This window comes from Gymnodraco acuticeps, unplaced genomic scaffold (genome assembly GCF_902827175.1).
Source record: "Gymnodraco acuticeps unplaced genomic scaffold, fGymAcu1.1, whole genome shotgun sequence".
Taxonomy (NCBI): Eukaryota; Metazoa; Chordata; class Actinopteri; order Perciformes; family Bathydraconidae; genus Gymnodraco; species Gymnodraco acuticeps.
Window position 1 is genome coordinate 2,559,536 of NW_022990966.1, and position 26,648 is coordinate 2,586,183.

General features: G+C 40.3%; 1 protein-coding gene across 1 annotated transcript in view; it reads right to left on the minus strand.

Moving 5' to 3' along the window:
• atrn (attractin) overlaps positions 1–26,648 on the minus strand; it is a 166,361-nt gene that overhangs the window by 138,321 nt on the left and 1,392 nt on the right. Inside the window, 5 exon segments of the mRNA XM_034235325.1 lie at positions 1,174–1,370; positions 6,169–6,284; positions 6,286–6,298; positions 6,935–7,048; positions 9,501–9,584. Coding sequence (XP_034091216.1) covers positions 1,174–1,370; positions 6,169–6,284; positions 6,286–6,298; positions 6,935–7,048; positions 9,501–9,584 — 524 coding nt within the window.

Genomic DNA, 26,648 nt, shown 5'->3' on the forward strand with positions numbered 1-26,648 from the left:
GAGCCGTTAGAGCGCCCATATGGTCCGATTCAAAAAAGGATCCACTAGTGTCAGGTCATCATCAAATACAACTTTTTTTTAAAACACTTGATAGTCATGACTCAGACGAAAAGATGAGGACGCTGGTCCTGCAAAAAGTTCATCAGGTTGCAGCAGAAGGAGGTTGTGGGTTCAGCGGGAGCTTCGATAATAGTGATGGAGGCTTAAAGCTGAAGAGGCACTGGGTTGAATCACCAGATAAACAGGCAACAACTAAAGTCAATGACGCTCTCTTTATTAAACATCAAACTGCTGCAGTAGAGCTGCTCAGCTGCTCTGGATATTTACCCTCGCCTTTCCTGGTTAAGTTTTGAAAAAGAATAGCTGGAAGTTTGGAATGATTTAAAGAGGCCATATTATGCTTTTTGAGGTTTTCACTTTCCAGTAGTAGTAGAGTTTTTTTCATTTAGTCTTCAGTTATTCGTCTTTTAGGACTGGGCGATATAAAATATATTATAATATTATGGCATGTTTTATCAAATACCTTAATATTGATATTTCAACAACATTGTAGCATAGACTATTTGTTCTTCAACAACATATGTATGTAATAAGATTTTGGATCAATATTAATCAGTAATGTGGATTTAAGGGCGAAGTGGGTAAAGGCAAATAACAGAACTAATAAAACTGATTTAAATATGGTTTGAAAATGACTTCACTTTACCATAATGCAGCCTTTCAAGACAGGGAAAGACGAAACCTATGCGATATTACGGTGTCAGGTATTTAAGACAAAATCTAGTCTTGATAAAATAATGACTTATTGCCCAGCCATCTTTTCTTTACTACTGCAAGCAAAACATCTGCTCTGTGAAATAGTATTGAAAATAGTTAGAGGGCTTACTCCATTGTCATAAATATATCCTGTATTATTATGATTTTGGCTGTTATAAGTGCATTTTGACAGCTACATGTATGATGTTCCCCCCTCAAGAGCTGACTCACTGTTCATTCTGTACAGAGAACATAGAAGCAGTACAGTAAGAAGCTTATTTGAGTCACAGAGGACGGTTTGGCATGAGTGGGCCTGCTGAAGCAAACCCAATGACATTGTTAAAAGCAGCGCAGTGTGTGAGACAATGAGGTCACATCTCTGGCATTCGGAGAGTTTCTGCTGCAGTGTGGGCCCACCTTGCCATCCGGTGTTGCAGACGCACACCTTGCCCTGGCATTGACCTCTCTCGGGGAAGCCACAGTCTGCCAGGCAGTACGGGACGTCACAGGCAGCCCCCTTCCAGTTGTCTTCACAGTCACAGTACACCGCGCCCGTAGAGTTGTTCACCAGACACTCGCCGCGGCCGGAGCAGTTGTTGGGACATGAATTCACCCTGGGAGGAGGGAGGGGAGGAAGACACAGAGAGGGTGAGAATTCCTGAGTGAAATACACACTCTGAATAAAACATCAGGGACACATTTCAGCGGCTGGGTTACATCTGCTTTTGTGCAGGCAGCTCCTCAGCTGTCTGCAGGCTTAAAGCCCTCACGTCAGCAGAAGGACTTGTTACTGGCATCTTCCTCCCTCGTCAGTCGGTCGAGCGCCTGCCTCGACACTTGTCATTCATCTCAGAGGGATCGCCTGCACTAAAAACAGCGTTGAGCTCGAGGCAGAGGTAACCGGCAGACATAAAGTCACCACCGGCACAGGAGAGCAGATGGTAAACTCCCCTGAACTCCAGTGAAACGGCAATGCTGACGCTCTCCGTGTCTCTCAACATGACCTTTATGTTTGTGCATAATGAGCTTATATGTTTGCACCCAAGGGACACATTTTGTGCCAAACAAATCAAACGCATCAGGACATACAAACATCATTAAACTACAGCTGGAATCAGCGAAACACGCTTTTTCCAGTGACAGGATATCTGTTTATCTTGTTGTTTTTTGTAAATAAACATCTGTAAATTTGTTAAGAACTCCTAACAGGGTTCCCACACATTCTTTCGCATCAAATGTAACGCATTTCTAGGCCAAATTCCCTCAAGTTGAACGACCTAACACAGCATAGTTTGAGACACAGCTCAAGGTTAATTACTGTGACAAGAACAACAATAAAAAGCGGGCGAGACCTGAATGTGGAACAGTGAAGCAGACTGGTATACTGCCTGTTCTACCACAACACAACAAAGACCTGTGAGTCACATGACATGAAAAAATAACTAATGATTATCTCACAATGATCACTTTTTGGTATCTTTTTCAGCATAAACATTATTTGCGGTATCAGCAGAGAGGGTGACTCTGTTCCTGTTTGGGTTTGACTTTCCGTGGTCCAGAAGTTAAAAATTCACAAAATCATCCACAGAATTTTTTGTTTAAAATGGATAATCACGGTTCAGATGTAGCTCGCAATTAACGTTAACTGGCCAAATCCCATACTACAAATGTAGGCAGATATTGAGTTCACATTAGAAAAGGAATGATAATACTTGATTTTCAGCAGTGACTATGCCATGAACCTGCAAATTAAGGGAGAAACAAACTATGCAAAAATAGCCAAATGTTTAAAAATGTCTCCAATTTAAAAGCAACTTCAGGTACATGTGTATTATGTATACTTAAATAACATATACAAAACGTAAAATGTAATGATTTACGTGAAAAGGAAAAGGTTTAGTATTATTCTATATTTTCTTATTGTGAATCCATCCCATAAAAAGACCAAAACCAACAACATGTGAGTCCATCTGTCAGTGTTTAGGTAAATGGACTTTCCTCTCAGCACTAAGCCCATTGGTTCCTACTGACTCAGCCAATCGTTAAAAATAGGTCACATATACACTGTATACTTTCATTTAAAAAAAGAGCTGTGTAATTTTCTAAAATGCCTGGGCGCTACAGATTTGATCAAACACTACTCAAACAGGATTAATCCACATTGGGGCTTTAGTGAGCACTTACAGAAGCAGCACCCTGTATGTTGAATAAGAATAAGCGTCCATCGTTTTGATTTAATAGTTTGTGTACAACAATAGCAGAGGGGAAGAAGATATATAAATCAATTATTAATAGAGCACTTTTCATACACAAAAGGTAACACAAAGAGCTTCGCAAAAAAACTAAGAATTCCAACCGGCCCCCTGAGAATGATATTCAACGACAGAACTTAATAAACACTGGACTGAATAAAACAAGCCTTAATTGAAAGCCAAACTAAAAAGGGCCACATGGATACTTGAACAGCACTCATTATTTTGGTTTTGGTCTTTTTATGACATCTGTGAACCGTAAAAGAAACAAAGAATATTGCCAGACTTACCTTTAACTATGGAAATCTGTGTACACGACAATGTGTTTTATAACAAGAGTAAACAAGTCGATGTCAAAGGTTTAGCAGTAACTCGGATGATTATCCATTCGAGTGAGACTGAAGAGGGATGTTTGTCTTCAGCAGGGAGAGGGAAATGTTTTGGAAGCGAGACAGACGGCACAAAAAGGCCCTCGTCATTCTTTCATGTTCCTTGGAAAGCCTCGTGGTTTGATGTTTCCGTTCCTCCACCGCTCGGAGACACCAAAGACCGGGGGGGCACCGCGCTTTCATCTGACTGTGTTTCTCAACCCCACTTCAATCCCATCGCTATGGTGACTGGACCAGTGAGCTGGGAAAAACTCAGGGGCCCATTGTGTCCTTTTCAGACGTTGGGAACGGACAAGCTTCACTTTGAATTTAGATGACGTTTCCCTTTATGCCAGCTTTGGGAAAACAGCATTTTTGTCTCTATATGACTTGAAGTTTAGTTTCATCTGTCTATTTGTGTGTGCACGGGTATATGGTTGTTTATCAGATTCAAGTTATAAGAATATATGAGTTTGGGTGAGTGTTTGTTGTGAATACATGGGAATTCATTGATTGTCTGTGTTCATCCCATTGCATTTTTCCATTTTCCATTGCATTTCCCTTCTTGCTGTCATGAAGTAAAAACTGGATACTGAAAAGCTGATGTCAAGTACACACCTATGGGAATTGAAAGCTCAAAAGAAAAGAGGACATCATGTAGAAATGAACAACACATGTGGGGAGTGAAGCTGCACTTTTTTTGCTGGTGTTTTGGTCATTAGTCCTAGGTTTGAAAATAAATCAGCATGAAGGGAAAAAGTGCTCTTAACAAGGCAAATAAATGTAATCTTGACCTTAAATGGACCTGAAGAATATAAGAAATAATTAGGGCTGTCAGTCGATTAAAATATTTAATCGCGATTAATCGCATGATGTCCATAGTTAATCGCGATTAATCTCAAATTATCTGTTCTAAATGTACCTTAGACTAGAGGAATGTTTTTCAAGTTTTTAATACTCTTATCAACATATGAGTGTAAAAATATGCTTTATGCAAATGTTTGTTTATTATCATTGGAACAATGACAAATATTCTCCTGAATATTCTCAACACAACAACCTGGAACCTCTCTCTCTCTCTCTTACACTCTCTCCCAACCCTGTGTACTTCTTTGCACTGAGCCAGTTGCTCAAACAGACAAGCCTGTTTACAGTTGTCGGCGAAATCCCGCTCCTCTGTCTTCATCTTCAGTCAAAGCATGAGACTGAAGTTCCCACTGTGGGTCAAAATAATGACTGATGTGCAGTCGACACGTTGGATGCGGTCCGAATTATCTAACGCAGCCCCTCGTCCTCCACAATGTTAAGCTGTAGCCACCCATTTAGCTATCGCTGTTGTTGTACAGGCGTCTCCCCGGCAAACTTTCAAGCGTGGTCTGCCGCAAGCGAGTGGCAGGAGCGGGGCTTTCAGCATCAGCTGTGTGCTTGGCTTGATGTTTAAAACAACTTTTTTTGTATCCATATCTCTCGCTAGAATCTGCTAACATCCAACTAACAACAACAACAACAACGTCAAGCCTTTGGGCTCTGAAACTACGGGGCGGGCCGAGGACAAATACACATGCGTTAATCGCACGTTAAAATAATTAGTGGCGTTAAAAAAAAAATTGCGTTAGCGTGTTAACGCATTAACTTGACAGCCCTAGAAATAATAACTATTTTTATCCCACATCATTTATAGAATATATATATATATTGTAATGCTCAGTCTGAATGTATAATGGCTAATGTTTTATTTTATAATACAACTTCACACATTTTTCAGCTTACATTTTAGTGTCTGGTTTTTTCACTTTTTTATGCAACTTGAACGTTTCTGACTATTTTAAAATTAGGAACATTTGAATTGTAAATGTCAATTTAAGCACAATAAAACATTTGAGATACCTTTCCATTATAATGTTCCAATTACATAAATCTTTCTCCCTTACATATTAAGGATATATTATACATCCATAAAAATGAGTCAATGTTTATTTACCAGAGTGTATTAGCTAATAATCTGAATCAATAAAGCAACTAGTAACTAGAGCTGCATGATAAATGCAGTAAAGTAAAAAGTATTAAACAGGGTTCCAAAATGTAGAGCAGTAGAAATAAAGTAGCATAAAAAGTACTTTACTTGTGGTAGGCCATCCAGTCACTTTAGCCGGGCAGGCTAAAATGATTGGTCGTGCTTTTTACAGTACCACGGCTTCCACAGATGACATTTTTTATGGATTTTTTGTCAAAGCACTTCAGATATTCATTGCTATCGGGATGTTAAGAGCATTCCATGGAATATAACAAAAAGTGTATCTCGAGACGGTTTCTCAAACTTACCTACCCCACCTTTAAGTACAGTCCTTACGCAAATATACTTCCTTACATTCCACCACTGTGTTAAACTATTTATTGGCCTATTTTTGCTTCCATGTGGTTTATCTTAGCATTGTGAAGTGATGCAAAACAAATGATTGTACATAGGTTCTCCTCTCAGGGCTGAGTGGTAAAGTGTTTGTCATTTAGCAGATATTTTCATCTGGTGACTGACACTATCATGGATGCACGTGTGGCCCCTGAGGCCTGCAGCACCACAATCAGAGGATGAGGAGCAAATTAATATGTGGAAGCTGCCAGCAGAGATCTGAGATTTCAAAACCAAGAAAACATTTGATTTGATATGGAGAAGCGACCTGTAAGTGGAGAGATAAGCCGTTTGAAAGCTGATTTGATTATATGCTAAAAACAGATTGCACTTTCCTTTTGAAAGTGAAACCAATAGGGAATTTAAATTGTTGTTCTTCTCTCACCTGTAGGAAATGTTGAAGCCGGTCAGGTTGTAGGCAGCGTCACTGAAGAAGTGCAGCAGGGCGTAGCCGGACTGAGACACCACCTCAGGGACTGTCTCGTTCCCGTAACGCTCAGGCAACGATCAGACCACTTGCAATTACAACACAAACATGTCATTTAACAGATTAAGATTGTAATTTTCACATACAGAACTCCTAGACTGATATGTATATAAGAGGGTAAGGATCTTGTTGAAGGAGACACAACAGTCTTTGCTGTTTTGTGAGCATAAACGTATATATTTAAGGGTTAAGTATTGTTTGGTAAATCTTTTCTCCTTACACAGGTTTTCTCTACCACCGTAAAAACACGTTCTGCTCAATAAAAACATTCTGAGGGATAGAATGAATACTTAAACCAACTTTTTTGGATTCATTTGTAAAATAAAGAAGAAATAAGGCAATAGATAAGTCCAGTCCACCAAGCGAGTTCCTATACAAATGGTCAGGATAGTGTATCATTCACCTTAAAAGGGCCATCTTAATGCATGGCACACAGAAAAATGGAGGCGATGGGTTGCTGCTCTTGCTTAAGTAATAACAATGTATGGAAGCAAAGAAATGCCAGAATTATAAGCATTTTTGATATCTTAACAGGTAAATGGATCCACTCATCATGGCTAATTCATGTTGAATGTAAGTGCTTAAAAACTAACATTTTCACAACATCTACTCCGCACAGGGACTACTTGTATAAGAGACTGCAGTGAACCCACAGCAGACGTACCTGAAGGCGGCGAGGAGGGGGGCGTAGATTGAGTCTCCGTCGTACACGTACAGGTGGTCCCAGCTGCATTCAGTGGCAAAGTGGTTAAACCGTAATCGGAGTATGGTGTTGGGTCTGGAAAACAACACACAGAGGAAGACCATGAGAACTTCTGAACGGGATAGGAATTTAATAGAAAAAAACAATATTTTGCATGCATACAGATTTTTGTTATTGTTTCTGAAAGAGAGACCTGAAGAGGTTGCCACAATGCACCACTTTCAAATGGCGAGCAGAATAAATGGGATTTTTGGAACATAGAAAAGGTGGATAATTACCAGCTGAAGTGGTACAGGCAAAACATTTTCCTACCTACGACTAAACTTCACTTGCATTAGCTTTATATTTGCATTAATCACAGTAAAAAACAAACTGTTATTTCAAATTCATACGATTTTATTAGATGATTTGTTACATTAACCGGACGTAACAGAAGGTAAATCCCAGCTCTGACAAGTGAAGAAGCCGATATAGTAGGTTACATTTAATAAGGCTCATTTTAAACTGGTGCAATATTAATGTATTAACCCTCCATGACCTTACAGTACATCAGAGAGACAAACAGGAAACAGGAAGCTTGTTTAAATCAGTTTTTTGATTGAAGACATGAGATTCTTGAAACATCTCTGCTCTAAATGTGGTTAATATGGCAAAATGAAATCATTCAAAAGTGGAGGGAATAAACACAAAGGCCTATTTAGCTTTCTCTACTTTGAGGGTACAAGATGTACAGGAAATGTTATGAATGGTCACATTTATCTCCTTACAATTTGATTTATTGAAGCGCAGAGGGGCTCATCCTTCCTCCCTCCCTCCCTCCCCTCGCGGAGGAATAGGAGCAGCCCCGAGGTTGGATTAAAAAAAGAAAGCTTGTGACTGTAAATAATGATTCAAAAACCAAAGAGCGACTGGAGATATCTGACAAGAAACCCCTCTTTTAAAATCACTCTGCTACCCATAAACACGGCTTTATTTTACTGATCATTTCACTGCCTTTGTGTAAAGTCACTTCAGGCCACAGCAGGCACTTAACGGCAGGGAAAGCATTGAGTGAATGTATGTACGAGGCGATACAATTCTCCTGTCATTCTGATGCATATGGTGGACGTGCCACTGCATTAACCTCATGCTGAGAGCTATGGAGAAAGCATATTAAAGTGCCATTAGTATGTAATGAAAACGCTGAACGATAGCGATCACAGAAGCCATTCAGGAACAGGAAGGTCAGAGGTTCAAGTCCATGTAACATCCACACGTCCTGTGCAAGGAAACATGAGTGTGACCTCCTGAGCCTCGAGAAAACTCACTCATGTTTAATCGTCCTCAGGAATGAAAATGTTGGCGAAATGCCTAAAATGCAAAAGCAATCAGAGAGCTTATGGTTCGGAAGAGCTGCTGGGACAAACAAAACTGAGAACCATGGCTCTGAATCGATACTCTGTCGCGTGGTAATGCTGACTAAAACAATAGAGAAGGAGTATTGGATTCCTCACAGTTACTTTGCCATTCATTTCCATCCATCAGCTTCAGCATAGTGTATAGACCTGATGCTGGAGGGTCTCTCAGTGAAGGACTGCAGTGCAGACTGTGTGTGTTACCGTCATTATGAGCACCCTTGAATTATTGACTTGCAGCTTCTCTTTTCACAATCCATCCCTCAGCTGTCTCCAGGTTATCAATACTGTAGCCTCTTTTTCATAATGGCAGAAACTGATTTCATGGATGAAATCAATGAGAGAGTATTGTTTCGTGTGTCTGCGGACTTTGCTTTGGCTTCTTAAGAGACTCGATGCGTAGGTTGTTTTTGTGCATTTTAAAACACTAATTATTTTTGGATAGCAGTTTATCATATGGAAAATATTCTGCTTCAATCTAGACCAGGGGTGTCAAACTTAATATCATCGCGGGCCACAATAGCATTATGGTTGCACTCAAAGGGCCGGTTGTAACTTTAAGACGATATAAATATATAAAATAATGTATTATATTACATTATTGCCTCTGCATTGGATTATTATCGGATAGGGTAATAACTTCATAATTAACTTCTGAATGCAGAAGTCTAGGGCAAATAATTGCAAGTCTCTTCAGTGCATGTCACAAAATTAGATGCATTGTGGGACATGTTGTTTATTGGCAATGTACTTCTGTAAAACGGCATGTAACCGTATAATAAACATATTATATTCATTGCAAGCTCTTGCGGGCCACATAAAATGATGTCGCGGGCCGGATTTGGCCCCCGGGCCTTGAGTTTGTTTTTTTACTGCGGTCCAAAAAATATTCACTTGCTTGCCTGACATCTGTATTTAGAGGGTCACGCAGCAATCTACCACCATAAATTGAATTAATAAACAAGAATAAAATCTACTTTTTACCCCACTATTTTAGGGATATGATCAAAAAAAGACTCAAAACTCAATCAAAAGTTTCTGAACTAACAAAGTGGTTAAAAGAAAAAGTAGCATAATTGTTGTAAAGTAATGTGCTGTTATTCTGTGCTGTGTCGGATCTGCTTCCTACTTACTGTCCCTCGATCAGCCAGGTGCACTTGGTCTTGTACTTGTAGTTCCCTGGACCGTCACTCAGAAGACCAGAGGGCCCCGTCAACCTGAGAGAAAGAAGATAGACAAGGTTACAAATTAATATGTAAAACGTTTTATTCCGAACAATCTGAAACCCAGGAAACGTTATTCTGTTAGAGGCAGCGTCTCCCACAGAATTTGATTCTATTTGTGGGGGCACCGCACCGCAGGCAAGAAAAGCCAAAGGCCCCTTAACCTATTCGGGTGGCCCACGCATCCACCCCCCCTCAAATAAGAAAATACATGCAAGTTCATGGCTACTGTAGACAACGTTCTTGTTGCTCTGTGTTGCGTTGTTAATGAGTGAGACACCCCGGAATTGAGGATATGTGGGGTTTATCCTCCCAAAAATATAATTTAGGCATTTAGCAGACGCCTTATTCCAAAGCGACTGACAATGACCAATTACAGGGACATTCTCCCTGGAGTAACTGAGGGCTAAGTGCCTTACTCAAGGGCACACTAGTAGTGGTGTTCCAGGCGGGATTTAAACTCGCAACCTTCCGATCATCAGCCCACCTCACTATCCATTAGAACGCCAAGATTAAAACAAAAAAATAAAATAAAAATATATTATTTAAATTAATTTTTTTATGAGATCCATTTGCGGCGGACGATATTTAATTGTGGCGGCCCGCCACAAATAAATCAATGCATGAGATACACTGAGAGTTGTAATGTGAAATAAGTACCTGATAGCACCCCTGAATCCCCAAAACCACAGCATCACTGTGCTTTATGCAAGAATGTTCAACATATACTGATACGTTTGACTGGGAAAATTGTGCATATCACATTAAAAAGCAGTATTAAAAACAAGAAAGAAAGCCAAATGACTCCCTTTAGAATTCCTCATGTTTTGTTGTTCAATTAAAGATGTATTTCTGTCATACTTATGTCATGCAAAAATAATAAACCACTGAAACAAATGAATTAGGGTGCAATCATGTATTAATAATACATACCGTCTGTCCAAAACAATTATTATGGTGTTCCCTGACAGATGTATTCTGAACATTTACAACCATTGAGCAGTAAAATAATAATAACACGTTTTTATTATGATGAAGCATAATAAAGAACAACCATCTGTACATGGAACATGTTTGGTACTAAACTGAAATCCCACGGGTATTTGCCCTTTTTTAAAAGCCTTACAGAGACGCTAGCATTGCTGTAGAGCAGGGGTGGGGAACCTCCGGCCCCCGGGCCGTATACGGCCCGCGAGACCATTTGGTATGGCCCTCGAGGTAATTTATAAACACACGCAAAAAAGAAAAAAATTAAAGAAATCTAGACCGCAAAATAATTAAACAAGCGAGTGCCTGTTTTTCCTGGCAACGGTCATGGTCCTTAAACACAACACAAGCCTAACGTGTCATCACGTGGTATGTCTCGTCTGACAGGGGTGCAATTCTGACGGAGAGCACCGGAACGCCGCTCCGGGACTTCAAAAAAATGGCAGTACCCATAAATCCGTACACATGCCGCAGTTTTTGCGTGGCTGTGTCTTTAGTTGTAAGCCCAGTGGCGATCTGTTCATCTGTCATACTGATCATACAGTCAATAACTTTGTTGTTATTAGCATCTGGTTAGCTAGCTATGCTAACGAATATAAGAAGCTTTTTTTTCTCCAACCAGTGAGGTAAAGGCACATCTTTATATGATCATTATAGTTATCAAAAAATAAGAGAATAAAGTAAACAGGTATAAAATACTATATGACAGTAAAAAAAAGTTGTTATTAATAAACAAGAATACAGTTTGAAAGGGGAGTGATTTGTAAAATATCCATAAAGAAAAAGTAAATCTGCTTACAGTTCTGTTTCATATTGGTGTTGAGAGATGTTTCCATAGATCTCTTCATTTTGCTCTCAAAGTGCACCAGATTGATGCTTTCAACTTCAATATTTAAAAAAAAATCTTCCCGGGGAGCATGCCCCCCTGGACCGCCCTAGAGGAGGTTAGGTCCCCCCCCCCCCACTTAAATCATGTCCACATGGATAGGAAACTAAATACATTTGCACACATCTTGTGTCCATATCTTTCTGTTTGGTGGTCATGCCACAACCGTGCACGTGCCTGCATGCTCGAGTCATGGCAAGATATCTGGATTAAGAGGTTGCTTTTTATTTGCACAGCATGAAAGAAAGGCCAAATGAAATGGGCTGTGATTTGTAAGCAGAGGTCAATAATTTGTGCGGCCCTCGGAGGATGTTGAAAAAATTGAAACGGCCCTTGAGAGGAAAAAGGTTCCCCACCCCTGCTGTAGAGTAAACTCTCAGGCCCGTTGTGTGCTAAACTGATGAGAAACTCTTTTGTTATTTCTCAAGTAAACCTTTTCCATTTCCCAAATTGGAGCATGTTGACTCTATATCATGGAAACTTCAGTGTATTTATGATGTTCTCAGACAAGACCATTTCCCCTTCTTAAGTAGGGGTGTTGAAAATAATCGTTTCTACGATGCATTGCGATGCGGACGATTCGGTCTCGATGCAGTGACGGAAGATAATCGGTTATAGCGTAGTAACGTTGCTTCCTGATTTTCCGGCCGCGGCTTTACTATAACGTTTTTTTTTTCTGTCACATTCATATCAAATCGGTCGGTTACGCAGAGATCAGGGAACAGCGGCACAGCAACACCAAACACGGAGCAGTCTGCTTTATCCACAAACACAAGAACACCAGTCCAGAACCAACAGCAGAAGGACCCGCTCTGAATCACTCCGTGTCGCTGCGGCTCAGGGATTTATGTTTTTCAAAAATAATCGCTTTACAATCATGTCAGGTTTTTGGTGGATTTAATTAAGTCTTGGATTGCAAAGTATGAATGTCCTCTAGCAATTTTCAGACGATATATACGTGTGTAAAGTTTGTGAAGGCAGGAGGAAAAAAGCTTCCGCGATCACCGTCTCCTCTGTTCCTCCAAACCCCGCCCCCTCCCTGAAAATAATGAGTGACAGGCTGATAGTGACCCGATAGAAACTTTATTATTCACTTAATCATTGAGATATAATGAAGCTAACTTAATCTCATACATTCATGGGATTTATGTAACAGTAAGACAGAGAATGTAAGTGTGCACCCACATGCACTATTTTAGTTGTTATATGCTGTTGTAAATACTCCTGTTGTCTGCTGTGTTCAGACTCAAGTCCTGTGTGTGATGCCACATTCAGGACATTCAGTGTCCTGTGTGTGATGCCACATTCAGGACATTCAGTGTCCTGTGTGTGATGCCACATTCAGGACATTCAGTGTCCTTTTTTTAACAGAAGACCGTAGCTAGAAGCTGCAGCTAGAATGCAGAAGCATTATTTTTTTGTTTTTGAGGATGGAACAACTTCACACACAGATATAGGGAGGCTAGACCTATACAATTAATTTATTTTGGTTTATAAATGAATGTCAAGACATTTATGTTATTGATTTCTGAAGCACTTTCTAAATAATAAAAAGAGAGTTCATATGTATTTACTGCATGTATGCATTGATGAAAAATAAGCCATGTGCAGTAATATAGAAAATTGAGGATGCAACGCATTGGTATGAATCGTGATGCATCGGGATATCGAATTGAATCGAATCGTTGACAGGATAATCGTAATCTAATCGAATCGTGAGACCAGTGAAGATGCACAGCCCTATTCTTAAGACATGTTCTACACGCTACATTTATAACAAATTCAATCATGATTGAATGGATGACAACATCAGAATATTGAAAGTAAGTTGAGTAAACTTTGCAATACTCATATCCTTTTAAATATATAAATGATCTATCTTTAAAATACTGAATAAAAAAGAAACGCTTAAAATTGTTGCTAAGAATACTTGTGTAGTAGCTTCATAGAAATTAGTACACACACACGGCGTTTTTACACAAGAGCCTGTCAGCAGAGAGGGAGGTAAACAATAACTTCTGCCACTTCAGATTTCATTTAATGCAGCCTGGTGGTTGAGCAAACAGTAAATAAGCCAGCTTCAGGGTAAATGATTAAAGCTCACTGCAAATTATTATGTGAGGCCGACACCACGACGGACAGCCGCACACAGACTCAGAGTGGAGCACGGCGCCCGGCCTGTTATTGCCTGATCAATTTGTGCCTGATGACACAGCAGAGAGCAGCTGAATTACACAGGGGGCACTTACATGCAGCCAGAGATTGTATCATTACTCATGGAGGTCTCAGGGTGCAATGACTCTCTAAACACACCCAGTCACAGTCTGCCTCCAAAACAGTCTCTCAGCACCACTTGGTGCTAAAGTCTGCAGAAAGATCTCTGCATTACGATGTCAATAATAGGGAAGGGCTTTTTAGGTGCATATTCAAGGACTGTAATTTGTACTTTCAATTCTAACACAGGGAAAGGGTTTGAAATGAACAATCTAAATGGTGAATGGTTAGTTAGTGTGCTTTCTGTCCTGAAAGTGAAAACCAAACATGGAGAAGCAGTGTTTACTTATTATGCTCTGTTTAAGTGGAACAAACTACCTAAAAAATTGTTTTCTTCATTTAAGGATGAAGATTTTTCTATTTGCCACTATTTGCCATTAAATTAAAAAAAGCTTCATATCTTATACTGCAACTTTTTTTTCTTTTTAAACCTGTCTTTTCTATTTTAGCTTATTTTAATTTGTCATCTTTTGGCTTTAATGACTCATTAAGAATATCAAATGAACTTAAATGTCATAACAAATTAGTTTATGTTGCACAATTTTTTTGAATGCGGTAAGGTTTTCTGTAAGGTACTTTGAATTTGCCTTGAAATTTGCTGTATAAATAAACTTGCGTGGCCAGTTTGGGATAGTCTTTGCAGACCATTGGTGCACAAACCAGAGTTCCCGTTAGCCGGTAATTACCGGGCTATGACCGGTAAAATATGCTGAAGACTGGCAAATCTAAATCTCTCCGGTCAAAATGTCCGGTCAAAATAATTTCCCCTTAGCGCAATACCGCATCAGTTGCGCCACTTATGTGACAGACAAGAATAGTATGTGACAGACAAGAATAGTCCATTCTAATGTCTAACACGTAATGTGGAGAGAGATGTCCTGTATGGGTTGATTGTGTGTTGATCTGTTGGTAATGCCTCGGGGTTCCGGTGGGCTTGTAAACAAATGCATAATGCTGCGCTATACTTTGTGGCCTCACCCGGTTGCATAGCGACGCTTATTGTTTAGGTGTCTTTTAATAAGCAGGTAGTCATATCATTAGCTAGAACTAGCTGGATCTGATCGATATGGACATAAACGCGAGTGAAGTCTAATCTGACGGGAGAGAGAGATCAGCTGCTGCTGACGAGTCGACACGCAGCTCTGCATGATCACCTGCAGCGGTGAGCGGACAAAACACACACTTCAGGTTAGAATATCACACGTAGCTATTTTAATTACCTCTCAAACTACCTAAACTAGTTATAGATATGTTTAGTTTTACTGTCTGGTCACTCATTACTGGATCCGCGAGCTGCATGATACTGGCGGGCTGTCAGGAGAAGGGGAGAGCGCTCCGTTAATTATTCCCGTGTTATTGTAAATTACTGTACACTTTTGAATAATGTAGTTAATCTACTATAATTAGTTTGTTTAATATCGAATCATATCAATTTGTTTTAAAGCTCAATAAATAACAAAAAAGACCTTTGACCGGCACTTTTCGAATTTGTCCGGAAGATTTAAACTTTAATGGACATTTTGACCGGCAATAAAATATTCTTACAGGAACTCTGGCACAAACGCCTATATACTATAACACACCACAGGAGAGGGCTAACCCCCAAAAAGTAATAGTAATCATCTAACTAGTTGTTCTATGATACAAATGTTAAACGTTACATAACTTGTACTGCACAATCATGTTGTTTACTTTGTGGGACTACTCCATAACATCACTTTTATGACGCATGTCATCATTCTACCTGGAACGTAATCTATTGAACAAATATTGACGTTGTCCAAATTGAGTGCTCATGCCCATCCCCACTAAGTAACGATCTACAGAAACACTTCCTATTTTAAGCATGCCACTATTCAGCCCATATTAAAAGAAAGCTAACTTAGATTCGGCCCTGCCCGTGAACTACAGGCCTATATCAAAACTACCCTTTCTGTCGAAAGAGAAGGTTGTGGCCAACCAACTCACTGCTGCATTGGAGAGGCACAATATTTATGATAAGTTCCAGTCGGGGTTTCGGAAAAAGCACTCTACTGAAACGGCTCTCCTGAGGGTTTTTAACGACATCTTGATGACTTCTGATGTGGGTGATTGCTCTGTGTTAGTACTTCTTGACCTAAGTTCTGTGTTTGACACTGTAGACCACCATATCCTGATCAAGAGGTTACGTGACTGGGTGGGCATAGCACTAGACTGGTTTGCATCATATCTTGCTGACAGAAGTTTCACCGTCTCGATTGGAGACTTTGTGTCAGACTCCTCTCCACTGTCCTGTGGTGTCCCGCAGGGCTCGGTCTTGGGGCCTCTGTTATTCTCCCTATATTTGCTACCCTTAGGACAGATCATAAACAGATTTAACATTACATATCACTTATACGCGGACTATATCCAGCTCCACATTTCATTCAAACCTAGTGAGGCTTTTAGGATATCTAGGCTCTTAGAATGTCTTAGTGCTATTAAGGACCGGACGGCAGATAACTTCTTACAACTCAATGCTGATAAGACGGAGGTTCTGGTTGTTGCACCAGAAAAGGTTGCGCCCATGATTTTGAAAAGTATTGGACCATATTCCTCTGCTGCCAACTCCAAACTACCTAACTTAAGGGTAATATTTGACCAATCCGCGTCGTTTGATACCCATGTTAAGCAACTGACGACGAGATCTTGTTTCTTCCACCTACGAAACATTAGTAAACTGAGATCTGTAGTTTCAACACCCGACCTAGAAATGATTATACATGCGTTAATTTAATCTGAATTGAATACTGCAACGCATTGTTCTCCTCTCTCAGCATGTCTGCTCTTGGTCGTCTGCAGGCAGTCCAGAATGCAGCTGCAAGACTTCTCACCCGGTCAAATAAACGGTCCCACATTACCCCAATACTCAGATATCTTCACTAGCTCCCTGTAGCTTATAGCAGTGGTTCTCAAATTGGGGAATTGGAGTACTGCAGGGGGTACGTGAGATTTATTTTAATGAAAAAAATAATAATAATTAATGCATTTAAACAAACTACTAATAGTAGATTAACTACTTTCTTCAAAAGTTTACAGTAATTCTGGATAATAAAATGGGAAAAGTAAACGGGGTGCTCTCTTTTCCTCTCCCTCCCCTGACAGCCCGTCAGTCTCGTGCAGCTCGCTGAACCTGTAATAAGTGACCCGACAGTAAAGAATAAATATATGTATAACTAGTTTAGCTAGTTCCAGAGTAGATAAACTAGCTAAGTGTGTTAGGTCTAACTCTTAGTGTATTTTGCTCGGCTCAACGATCCATCACAGCAGCGGCGCTGTGATCATGCAGAGCTGGGTGTTCTCCGTCAGCAGCAGCTGATCTGATCTGATCTCTGATCTCTCTCGCGCGTCCGGTTAGACTTCACTCGCGTCTATGTCCAAATCTATCAGATCTAGCTAGTTCTAGTTAATTATATGACTGCCTGCTTTTCAAAAGGACCTAAACAATAAGCGTTGCTTGACAACGGTGTGTGGCCGCAAAGTATAGCGCAGCATTATGCATAATGTTTTTATGAGGAGTCAAAATCCCATGCTCATAAAATGCTCATATTTTGTTCTCTTCATTCCCCACGCCCCAAAATAAATAAATATACCAATTTTAGGAGAAGTAACGAAGTTTGAGCAGTGTGGGTTTTATATTAACAGATTTACACATATTTCAAAACGCGAAGTGTAATAACTGCAGTTGCCTCCCTGTCAGAATGACAAAGATCCTCAGTGAAGCACAAGCCCATGTTTCTCACTATATTGTAAGTACAACTTATTAAAAAGATCAGTTCAATGCAACTAATCTCGTGTCAGTGATGTCTCATGATGTTAAAATTGGTTTGCCATGAATTTAGTGATGGATTGTAAACATTTGAAATGCAGCATTTAAGTGTTTCTCAGTTACAATGTTGTTTTAATAAATCAGACACTGATGGTGCAGCAGCACTGTACTGTACCTCTATAGGCTTTTTTTCCTTAACAAATTAGTTTTGCGCTGATCAGGGGGTACTTGGCTGAATTTTTTTTTCAAAGGGGGTACATGATTGAAAACAGTTTGAGAACCACTGGCTTATAGGATACAGTTCAAAGTCCTCACTCTCAAAATCAGAGCATTGCACGGTCAGACTCCTGCAAAATGTGGCTAACCTAATTCATCCATATACATCAGCCCGCCCACTCAGGTCACACATGCACAATTTACTGTCTGTCCCACGTACCCACCTTAAGACCCGCGGTGATCGAGCGTTCGAGGCCGTGGCTCCTAAGCTATGGAACGCTCTGCCTGCTCATCTACGGTCTGCTGACTCCGTTGATTCCTTTAAAACTAATTTAAAGACATTCCTGTTTGGGCAGGCGTTTGGGTAACCGGTGTGCTTGATTTTATTCTATTTGATACTATGTTTTTATTTGGTTTTCATTGTGTTTTTACTGTGTTTTTGGTGCTTTTATGACTTCTTAACACGTGGCTTGTGTGGTCATTTATCATTGTACGATTCCTATGAGGATGTTTTATTGTTTTGTCAAGCACTTTGTGACTTTGTCTGTGAAAAGCGCTTTATAAATAAACTTTACTTACTTACTATCATAAAGTCAGATCTATTACACATTTAATTATTTCCACTTAATTAATAACCAGATGTTAATCTTTGAAAACTTCAGCAGGAAATGGATGAAATAATCATGATCAGAACAGTCTGATCCCTGTTGAGCATTGCATAACAGAGTTTATTTTGGCACCCAGGCAACAAGTGAGCTGAAACTTCTTGTTATTGAAAACTTCGCCTGCAACCATAGCTGCAGAAGGGTGGGCCAATAGCCTAGCTGAGTGGGCTCCAAGTCCAGGGCCAAGGGTGTGTGTTGCTAAGTTAACGACAACTTTACAAGCCAGACTTATGACTCGATACTGCAACAACGCTCCTCCGAGGGATGGACTTGGAGTCAGAGTATCAGCAAATAAAGAGTTTAACCACTAAAAATGTAACCTGCTGTTGATCTTTACCTGATTTAACACTGAAACCACACATGAGGCTCTGTGTATTGCTGGCTCACTGTTTCAGAGTACTTCCACCCACTTCTTTTCTCACAGCAGGTCTCAGCGGTTAACTAACAAGTACACTAACGCTGTAATTACAGATCTCTCGGTGATAATGCAGCCCGGCCTGCAGGGACTCTCTGCTCACAGTCAACATAACACACAAACAGCTCTTATCTCCCCTGAACTCAACACAACATCAACCAAAGGACTCCCACTGTTCCACTGAAAACAGGTGCTAATAAGGACATGATATTTCTCAGAACAATGCAAACACATTTTCAGGAAAGACAAGTTTCTGCTAAATGTAAAAAAATCTAAAAATGATAATAGCACAGACACAACATGAAGAGCATGATAACATCTTGTCCATGACTGATACAAATATATTATGGCAATTTACAAGCATGAGGCAGTAAAATCATAAAACAATCATGTTTTTATAGTGGAGAAGCAGCCATCTGTATCTGGAACATATTTGGGACCGAAATTAGAATCAAACAAGAGCAAACTGAACTAAAAGTCAGGAACTATTTCCTAAGCCTACTATGAGCTTTTGACGAACATCCAACAATAAACAATGTAAAGAAATTACAAAAAAGATTCAAAACTAAATTCATCAACCATGTCAATTATCATATAAAGCTAATAAAATACATTTTGTATTGCAATATGATAATTTAATGAATCATTCAAAAGCTGCATTTATTTTATTTTTAATGCATGTCAACTTTCAAGCAGTGACTTAAATATAAAAAAAATTCAAGGATCAAAAAAACGTTTTGGGGAAATTTGGTATAAAAGTCTGACCATATAAAACCGTGTGTTGAAAAGGCCTGTTATGCTGGGAAGTGATCTGGGTTTGAGTTACATTTAAAAACATTAATGTAGTTTAGACCCCCGTGCAGCATGCAGTCAAAAGTTAGAGAAATGTAATAAAAACTGAAAATGTATCATCTTAATATTAAAAAGGTCCTGAGATCAATCATTAGCCAGCCAGTGTCTGCACTTCCTGTTACTGGACCCACATTGATATCAGAGCCTTTCAACAACAGCTCTTTCTCATGCAAACAGTGCTATCCCTGCAGAGCGGCCAAGTGCTCCACAAACGGCAAAGTGGCGCAGCATGAGAGCAGAGCAAACATGATTTCTCATTGAAAGGTGACAACAGTCCTTTCAGTGCACAGACTGATCAGAGTCAGTGAGGGGGAAGCGGCGTCTCCCTTCAGACTGTCTGAGCTTAGTGAAGCAGCCGATATGAGATTTTAAATCAATTACGGAATATTCGGGAAGAAATTACACTTTTATTGAATTGTTATATCCCAATTGAGTGGTGAAAAAGATTAGATAACCTCACATGATATTGCTTGCACGTTAGCAGGCAGAAGCATTCTTTAATATCTAATGATTTTTTTTATGACCCAGGCCCATCAGGAGTTGCTTGTGTGCATTTTAGTGAGGTGCACAATAACTGCGCTCATAAGCATCGATGATAAACAATAAAGATGCTATCCTCCCATGTTGATGTTTGTTAAATAGATACATGAGATAATACAAAGGTACAAAGGTAGCAGCCACGGAGGAGGAGAGCTGTGAAGCAAACATGGCCGACAATAAAAGTCTACAAAAGGCTGCGTGCAAGTGAACATTTCATTATGAGCAAGTGGCTGTTTTCGAAGCTACTGTGCTTTCAGACCTCAGGGTTTTGTTTGAGTTAGAGTTGCAATGTGAAGAGAGCTTTTTAATCTACGCTAATGTATTCTTTCATCAGCCTTAAAAAGCATCCCATCTCCACTCACACCCTGCAGATACACCTCATCTGCACAAACAAAATGTTCCCTTTGATTTTCAGCATCACAGAGCAGCTGAGTGCAGATTATACCAAACACCAATCACTTTTGGAACTTAGAAGACACATCTCCAATGTCGGACGAAAATCAAGGTTTTGGTTTCCATGCTTTAATGTTCAAAAAACCAGAGCCCAGTCTGCTCTGATTGGTTAGCTGTCCGGCTTTGTTATTGATGGTTGATGACTACCTTAGACTATCACGTACAATGTGTTGGAGCACTAGCCAAAAGAAGCGCAACTATTACGTAATGATGTCACTATGTTGCGAAGGTAAACCAATGAGTCCAATCTAGGGCTGCACCACGATTTTGGGAAAAAAATCTAATTGCGATCTTTCTGACAAATTTTGCGATTCGAATTGCGATATTTGTTTTTAAGCGACCCAACGGAAGTTTATTGTAAAATGCGGCCATAACTCCGGCTAGGAAGGTCGTATCAGCGTGCTCCCGTCTCTAGCACCCCCGCAGCCCGAGCTACAAGTGAAAAAACTAAACTTACATGAAACTTCTGTTGGGTTGCTTTAAAGTCAAGCTTCAGTTTAAGATTCACCCTGTAATAGAAACACGTGATGGAGCATCCCTAACCTGACCCAGATGCTTTGTTTCACCAAACCATCTAAAGCTCCATTGGAAGCCATTTGGAAAGGGCAGGCACTTTCAAAAGCACATGGCAGGTGATTGGATCAATCTGTCTATCACCTTCTATCATGGGCTACTTCTGATTGATTAACAATGGCTGGTACATGTGGAGCACAGCACTTCTGATTGGTGTGGATGACTGACACACAATAAAAAATAAAAAAAATTTAAAATAAAAATAATTTAAAAAAAAAAATAATAAAAAAAAAAACGATGTTAAAAAAATCGCAGGCTTTGCGATTTGATAATCGCATCATTTAAAATCGCGATTTCAATTTAAAATCGATTAATCGTTCAGCCCTAGTCCAATCGAGGTGTTTCTGGCAAGGGGAGGTTGGCTGGGTGTGGGAGAGAAACTTTGCAGACCATGTACATGCACAATAACCTATAAAACACACTAGAGGAAAGTGAAAACACCAACACGTTTTAGTCTTAGTGAGGTTCAATGAGATTAAAGATTTCTGTGTGGACATATAGATTGTTTATAGAATGGCGTCACTGCCATTGCAGCAAAGCATAGTATTACTGTTTATTTGTTAGCAAATCCATCCACCCACAACCAAGCTATAAAACTTCCTAAAGTCCATCTTTGACTCAGGATGGGGCAAACTTGTCTACCTCTGCATCAGTAAGCTAAAACCCAGAATAAATCAGGCGAGCAGCAGTGGGGGCCATTACTCTCTGCAGAGGGCAGTCTGGCCGCTCAGCAGGCCTTCAGTGGAGCCCGGTCGGCCTTCAAACTGATCCCAGAGCCTGAGGACGGATGAGGACTCGTAAGCAGACTACACAAGAGACAACACTACGGAGAGAGCTGTGAGACTGAACATACCCAAACAACTAACCCTAACCCTGTTTAAAAATGCATTTGTCATTTTCTAATGATATTGATTATACATGGCAGGTATGATTTTAGATTGTGATTGATTTAAACAAGTAATATATCACTAGAAGAAAGATTGAACATTTGGTGTTTTCTTTTCAATTTGGGCAAGGAACAACTTTTTTCAAAAGTAATTCCTCATCCATTTGTCATACTGCCATACAGATATAACAGGAACATATTTGTATTCACATTGTGGCATTGGTTTGAATCATTTTGCCATTCCCTGACTACATCTACTAATAGAGTGCCATGGGAAAGAGATGTACGATTAGCTACACAGAACCACAAGTAGGAATTTCTTAGAATGAAAAAGAAAATCTTATGCCTTTAATGCCCCGGCCACACGAGGACGAAAACGGCAAAATGCATAGGATTAACGCAAACGCAAAAAAGCTTCCGTCCACACGCAATAGTCATCCGTCTGTCCACATGAGACCGCTCCGTTTAGCTCCAACCGCTGGAGAAGCTGCAGTACATGCAGGAGCCTGTACGTGGCGCTGTAACTTCCTCCACAAAAGCAGCGAAGAAGCATGGTTGTCATGGTTGCCCTTCTGTTTATTCTCCGCGGTGGGGGCCGAGGGAACAGGGCAGAGTTTTTCGCCAGTCAACGTGTATTAAAGTTTAAATCTTCAGACAAAATTATAAAAGTGCCGGTCAAAGGTCTTCTTTGTTATTTATTGAGCTTTAAAACAAATGAATAACGACTCTATATAATATAATAATAAAATACACGGAGCCTCTCTTTTTCCTCCCTCTCTTCGGACAGCGCCAGTGTCTGTTTCATGCAGCAGCTGATCCAGTAATGAGTGACCCGGCCGACAGTAAAAATAAACATATTTATAACTAGTTTAGGTAGTTTGAGAGGTGTCTCCGTCCTGTCAGATTAGACTTCACTCGTGTTTATGTCCATATCGAGAGAAAGATAAATAATCTGAATTCAGTGTGCAGTTTACTTTGACGCGGGGGTGAGCAGCAGAGGTGGGGAGAGGCGGGGCTATTGCCTCATCATTATCAGAAAATGATCGTATAGGGCGTACACACGGAGCCGTTGGACCCCCCGGAGCGTTGCGTATGCCGTTCTATCCACCTTGGGACCAGTTATCGTTTCCGCAGTCGTTTAGTGCCGTATGCGGTCGTCCTCGTGTGGCCGAACGGTCTATATGACACTAAACAGTAACGCAAACGACCGTTTTCGTCCTCGTGTGGCCGGGGTATAAGACAACAACCAAACACACTAATCTGCTTTCCTCCCCCCCCCTTCTTGGGCCCTCATGGATGGCAGGGACTCCATCTTGGCAGTACCCTGCCACAGAAGGCTGCTTTTACCCGCATTCAGCCAGCCTTGAATGGTAGCATTGTCTGTATGCTAAACACAGCCTCATACCACAGGCTCTCCCCAAAAAACGATCGGCCCCTTGACCGCGGCAACACAACAACACATGATGATCTGCGATCACAGAGCTGAGGGTTTACTGTTCCATTTAATGATAATTAGGCCGACACTGATAACGCTGTACACAAACCCTGGGCTGCTGAACATTATGCTGTAGTGTCAGAGCCCTGCTGTGTTATTAGTGAGGTTCAGGGTCACACTACCACTCCTTCAGCAGACACGCAGCACCACTCTGACAGAAGGAAAGACAGAGCTCCATTTTTTTACTTTTCTAACACACGAGAGTTTTAGAAAAGAAACAGACAATTAAATGCTGCGCTGCCGCTTGTTAAAGAAGTAGGAAGAGAAGATGTAATAGCCACAGACAAAGTCAAAGTTCCACTTTAATAATCCCCACAGAGACTTTTTATCTTTGGTCAACTAACGCCAGCTTTAAGGGCCAGCAGCTTGAGCATAGACGGTTATAAAACGGCAACTTTCATGCTTTTATTTCTTTGCAAGTTCACAAAATGTCTGGAAAAAATGAAATAAGCCCATTACAGTTTTCCACACTCCTGGCAACTAGCTTGGTTTGTCTGACGTCTGCAAGAACTGTCCTTACAGACAAAAGATATTCAACCATCATAGAAAGCAGAGAAAAGCACCACACTATTTGCACATTTGAAAAGCTGGAACCAAACAATGTTTGTCTGAAAAAGAAATCCTTCCTAAGAAATGTTGTTGAATGTTTTTTTTTGTATCAATCAACTAAATAATTAATTAACTTATCTAGTAGTTCCTAGTAGGGATGCACGATAATTATCGGTCCGATATTAGGAATTATGACGTCATCCCGATAAACCCGATACCAGTATTAATAGCCAATAATATACAATATATTTTTTGGGTAAAAAAAAAGAAAAAAATACTGCGGTGTGGGTGGATTGGGATGAGGGGCGCTTGTTTTTCACTCGGCTCCTCCCGTTTTGCCAGTACTGTGGTATTAGTGGTTTAGGAAGAGGGGAGTTCTTCACAAATCCAGCGCTCCCTAACTCATGCCTGGCTGTGACGTAAATGGTGTGCGGCCATGAAGCCAGGACAGTAAACAAACATGTCGTCGGTGGTATGAGCGTTGGAGCTATGTGCAACTCAAGGCATATGCTCGAACCGGAGCTGCCTGGACGCTGCAATCATGTTGCACTATCCGTGCTGAGTGTGCTGACTTTTCGTACAATGTCCCACTGTCTGGCTTCCTGCATAAAGTCAAGTGCTCGGCGCAGTTGTGGCGAAATGTCGCTCCTCTGTTTTCATTTAAACAGCTCCGTATATCCGTTAGCGCAGCTAGCTAGCACCAGATGCTAACAACAACAATGCCGTAAGGTCTCTCTCTCGCTCGCTCGGGCCACACATACACACACCCTCCCGGTCCTCCCAACAGCCAGTCGGTGCCTGCCAGTGAGCGTGGAAGTGTGGTCTGCCACAAGCGGGCGTCAGGAGGCTGTCAGCATCAGCTTGTAGATGGTATTTTAAACTCGATGCGCTCTGAAACTACGGGGCGGCCGAGGAAAAAAAAATACACATCCGTTAAATCGCGTTAAAATAATTAGTGGCGTAAAAAAATGTTTATTATCGGTTATCGGTATCGGTCTTGAGAAGCAGGAAGTTATCGGTATCGGTTTCAAAAAAACAATATCGTACATCCCTAGTTCCTAGGCCTTGTTTCTGCCTTTACAATTATGAGAGACTGACTGGATACTGGAAACATAATTCCTTCTTCTTTTAAAAAAAAATCAAATACAGCAAATATAACATTCGTACAGTATGTTGTCTTGACATGGTACTGAAAGAGTATCAAGTGTGTTTGCAGTACAACCCAGTTTACATGTTTCTATAGACACACCAGGAGCAATTGAGTTCAGCTACATGCTCAAGGACACTTATGTTGAAAAGAATACGTTGGGATTTAACTGCTAATTTAGAAATGAAAGGCCAAACCCCTCGACACCCAGCTCTTCTACTGACAGAAAGCAACATGTACTTAACAAATCAAAAAAGAATGTCTAACAATTTCAATTTGACCAAACAGAGGCAATCATTATTCTTTTTATGGACATTATTATAACTTTTATTATCAAAAAATACAGGGGCAAACTCAGTGGATATTTTTAAAGGACAGCTGAAGACATGTTTAGCTTTTTACAAGCGACTTCCCTCTTTTAATCATTATTATTTTTATTTTATAGGTTTTATCATTTTATTGTATTTATTCGCTGTGTCTTATGTCTCCCTTTGTTTTACTGAGAGGGATATCTGTCTGGATCATTTTGTATTTTACTATCACACCTTTTTACGTTTGTGTTCCTCCTTGAATTGTTAATTATGTTTGTATGCTGCATGTGTGCAACAAGGTGTTAATGTTCGACCTGAACTACATTTCTGTTTGAGTGCTGTATTGAACTTGAACATGTGGAAAGTGCTATACATAATGCTTTTTTATTATTAATCATAATTAAATTAAATGAATCTTCAATGGCTCCACTTAAACTGGGTACTACTACCAACAAAGAGCCACCATGTTACCCATGATGCAGCTGGGGATGATTTCCCACAGTGATAGACTTTTCAATTAATACTCGAGTGCAACGCCCCCCTAGTTTTTAAAACCACAACCACGTCGAGCGTTTTCATCCAGAGACCACTCGAAGCTCAGCAGCCATTCAGAATCCATTTCACCTGTTCAGATATGCTCAGGAATCAGCTGTGCTAATGTGGAAAAAGTTCCCAGCTTCCCTTTGCCTTAACCATGACCGACTTCTGGGTAAGCATTACACAGCCGGCCCCCCACCAGCTCTGCTTTTAAACCCCACAGGCTGGCACTGAGCTGAGGCAGCATGACAGAGAATATAGAATTAAAAAAACACCCCGGATGCCCTTTTAAAAAAAGATATATATTCAAGCGAGGGCACACCCTGATGGACACATTTTATGCTAGCTCATCACAATGCTGAGAAAAATCGGCATACAACCCACAAAAAGGAAGAAGAAGAAGAAGAAGAAGAAGAAGAAGAAGAAGAAGAAGAAGAAGAAGAAGAAGAAGAAGAAGAAGAAGAAAGAAGAAGAATAAGAAGAAT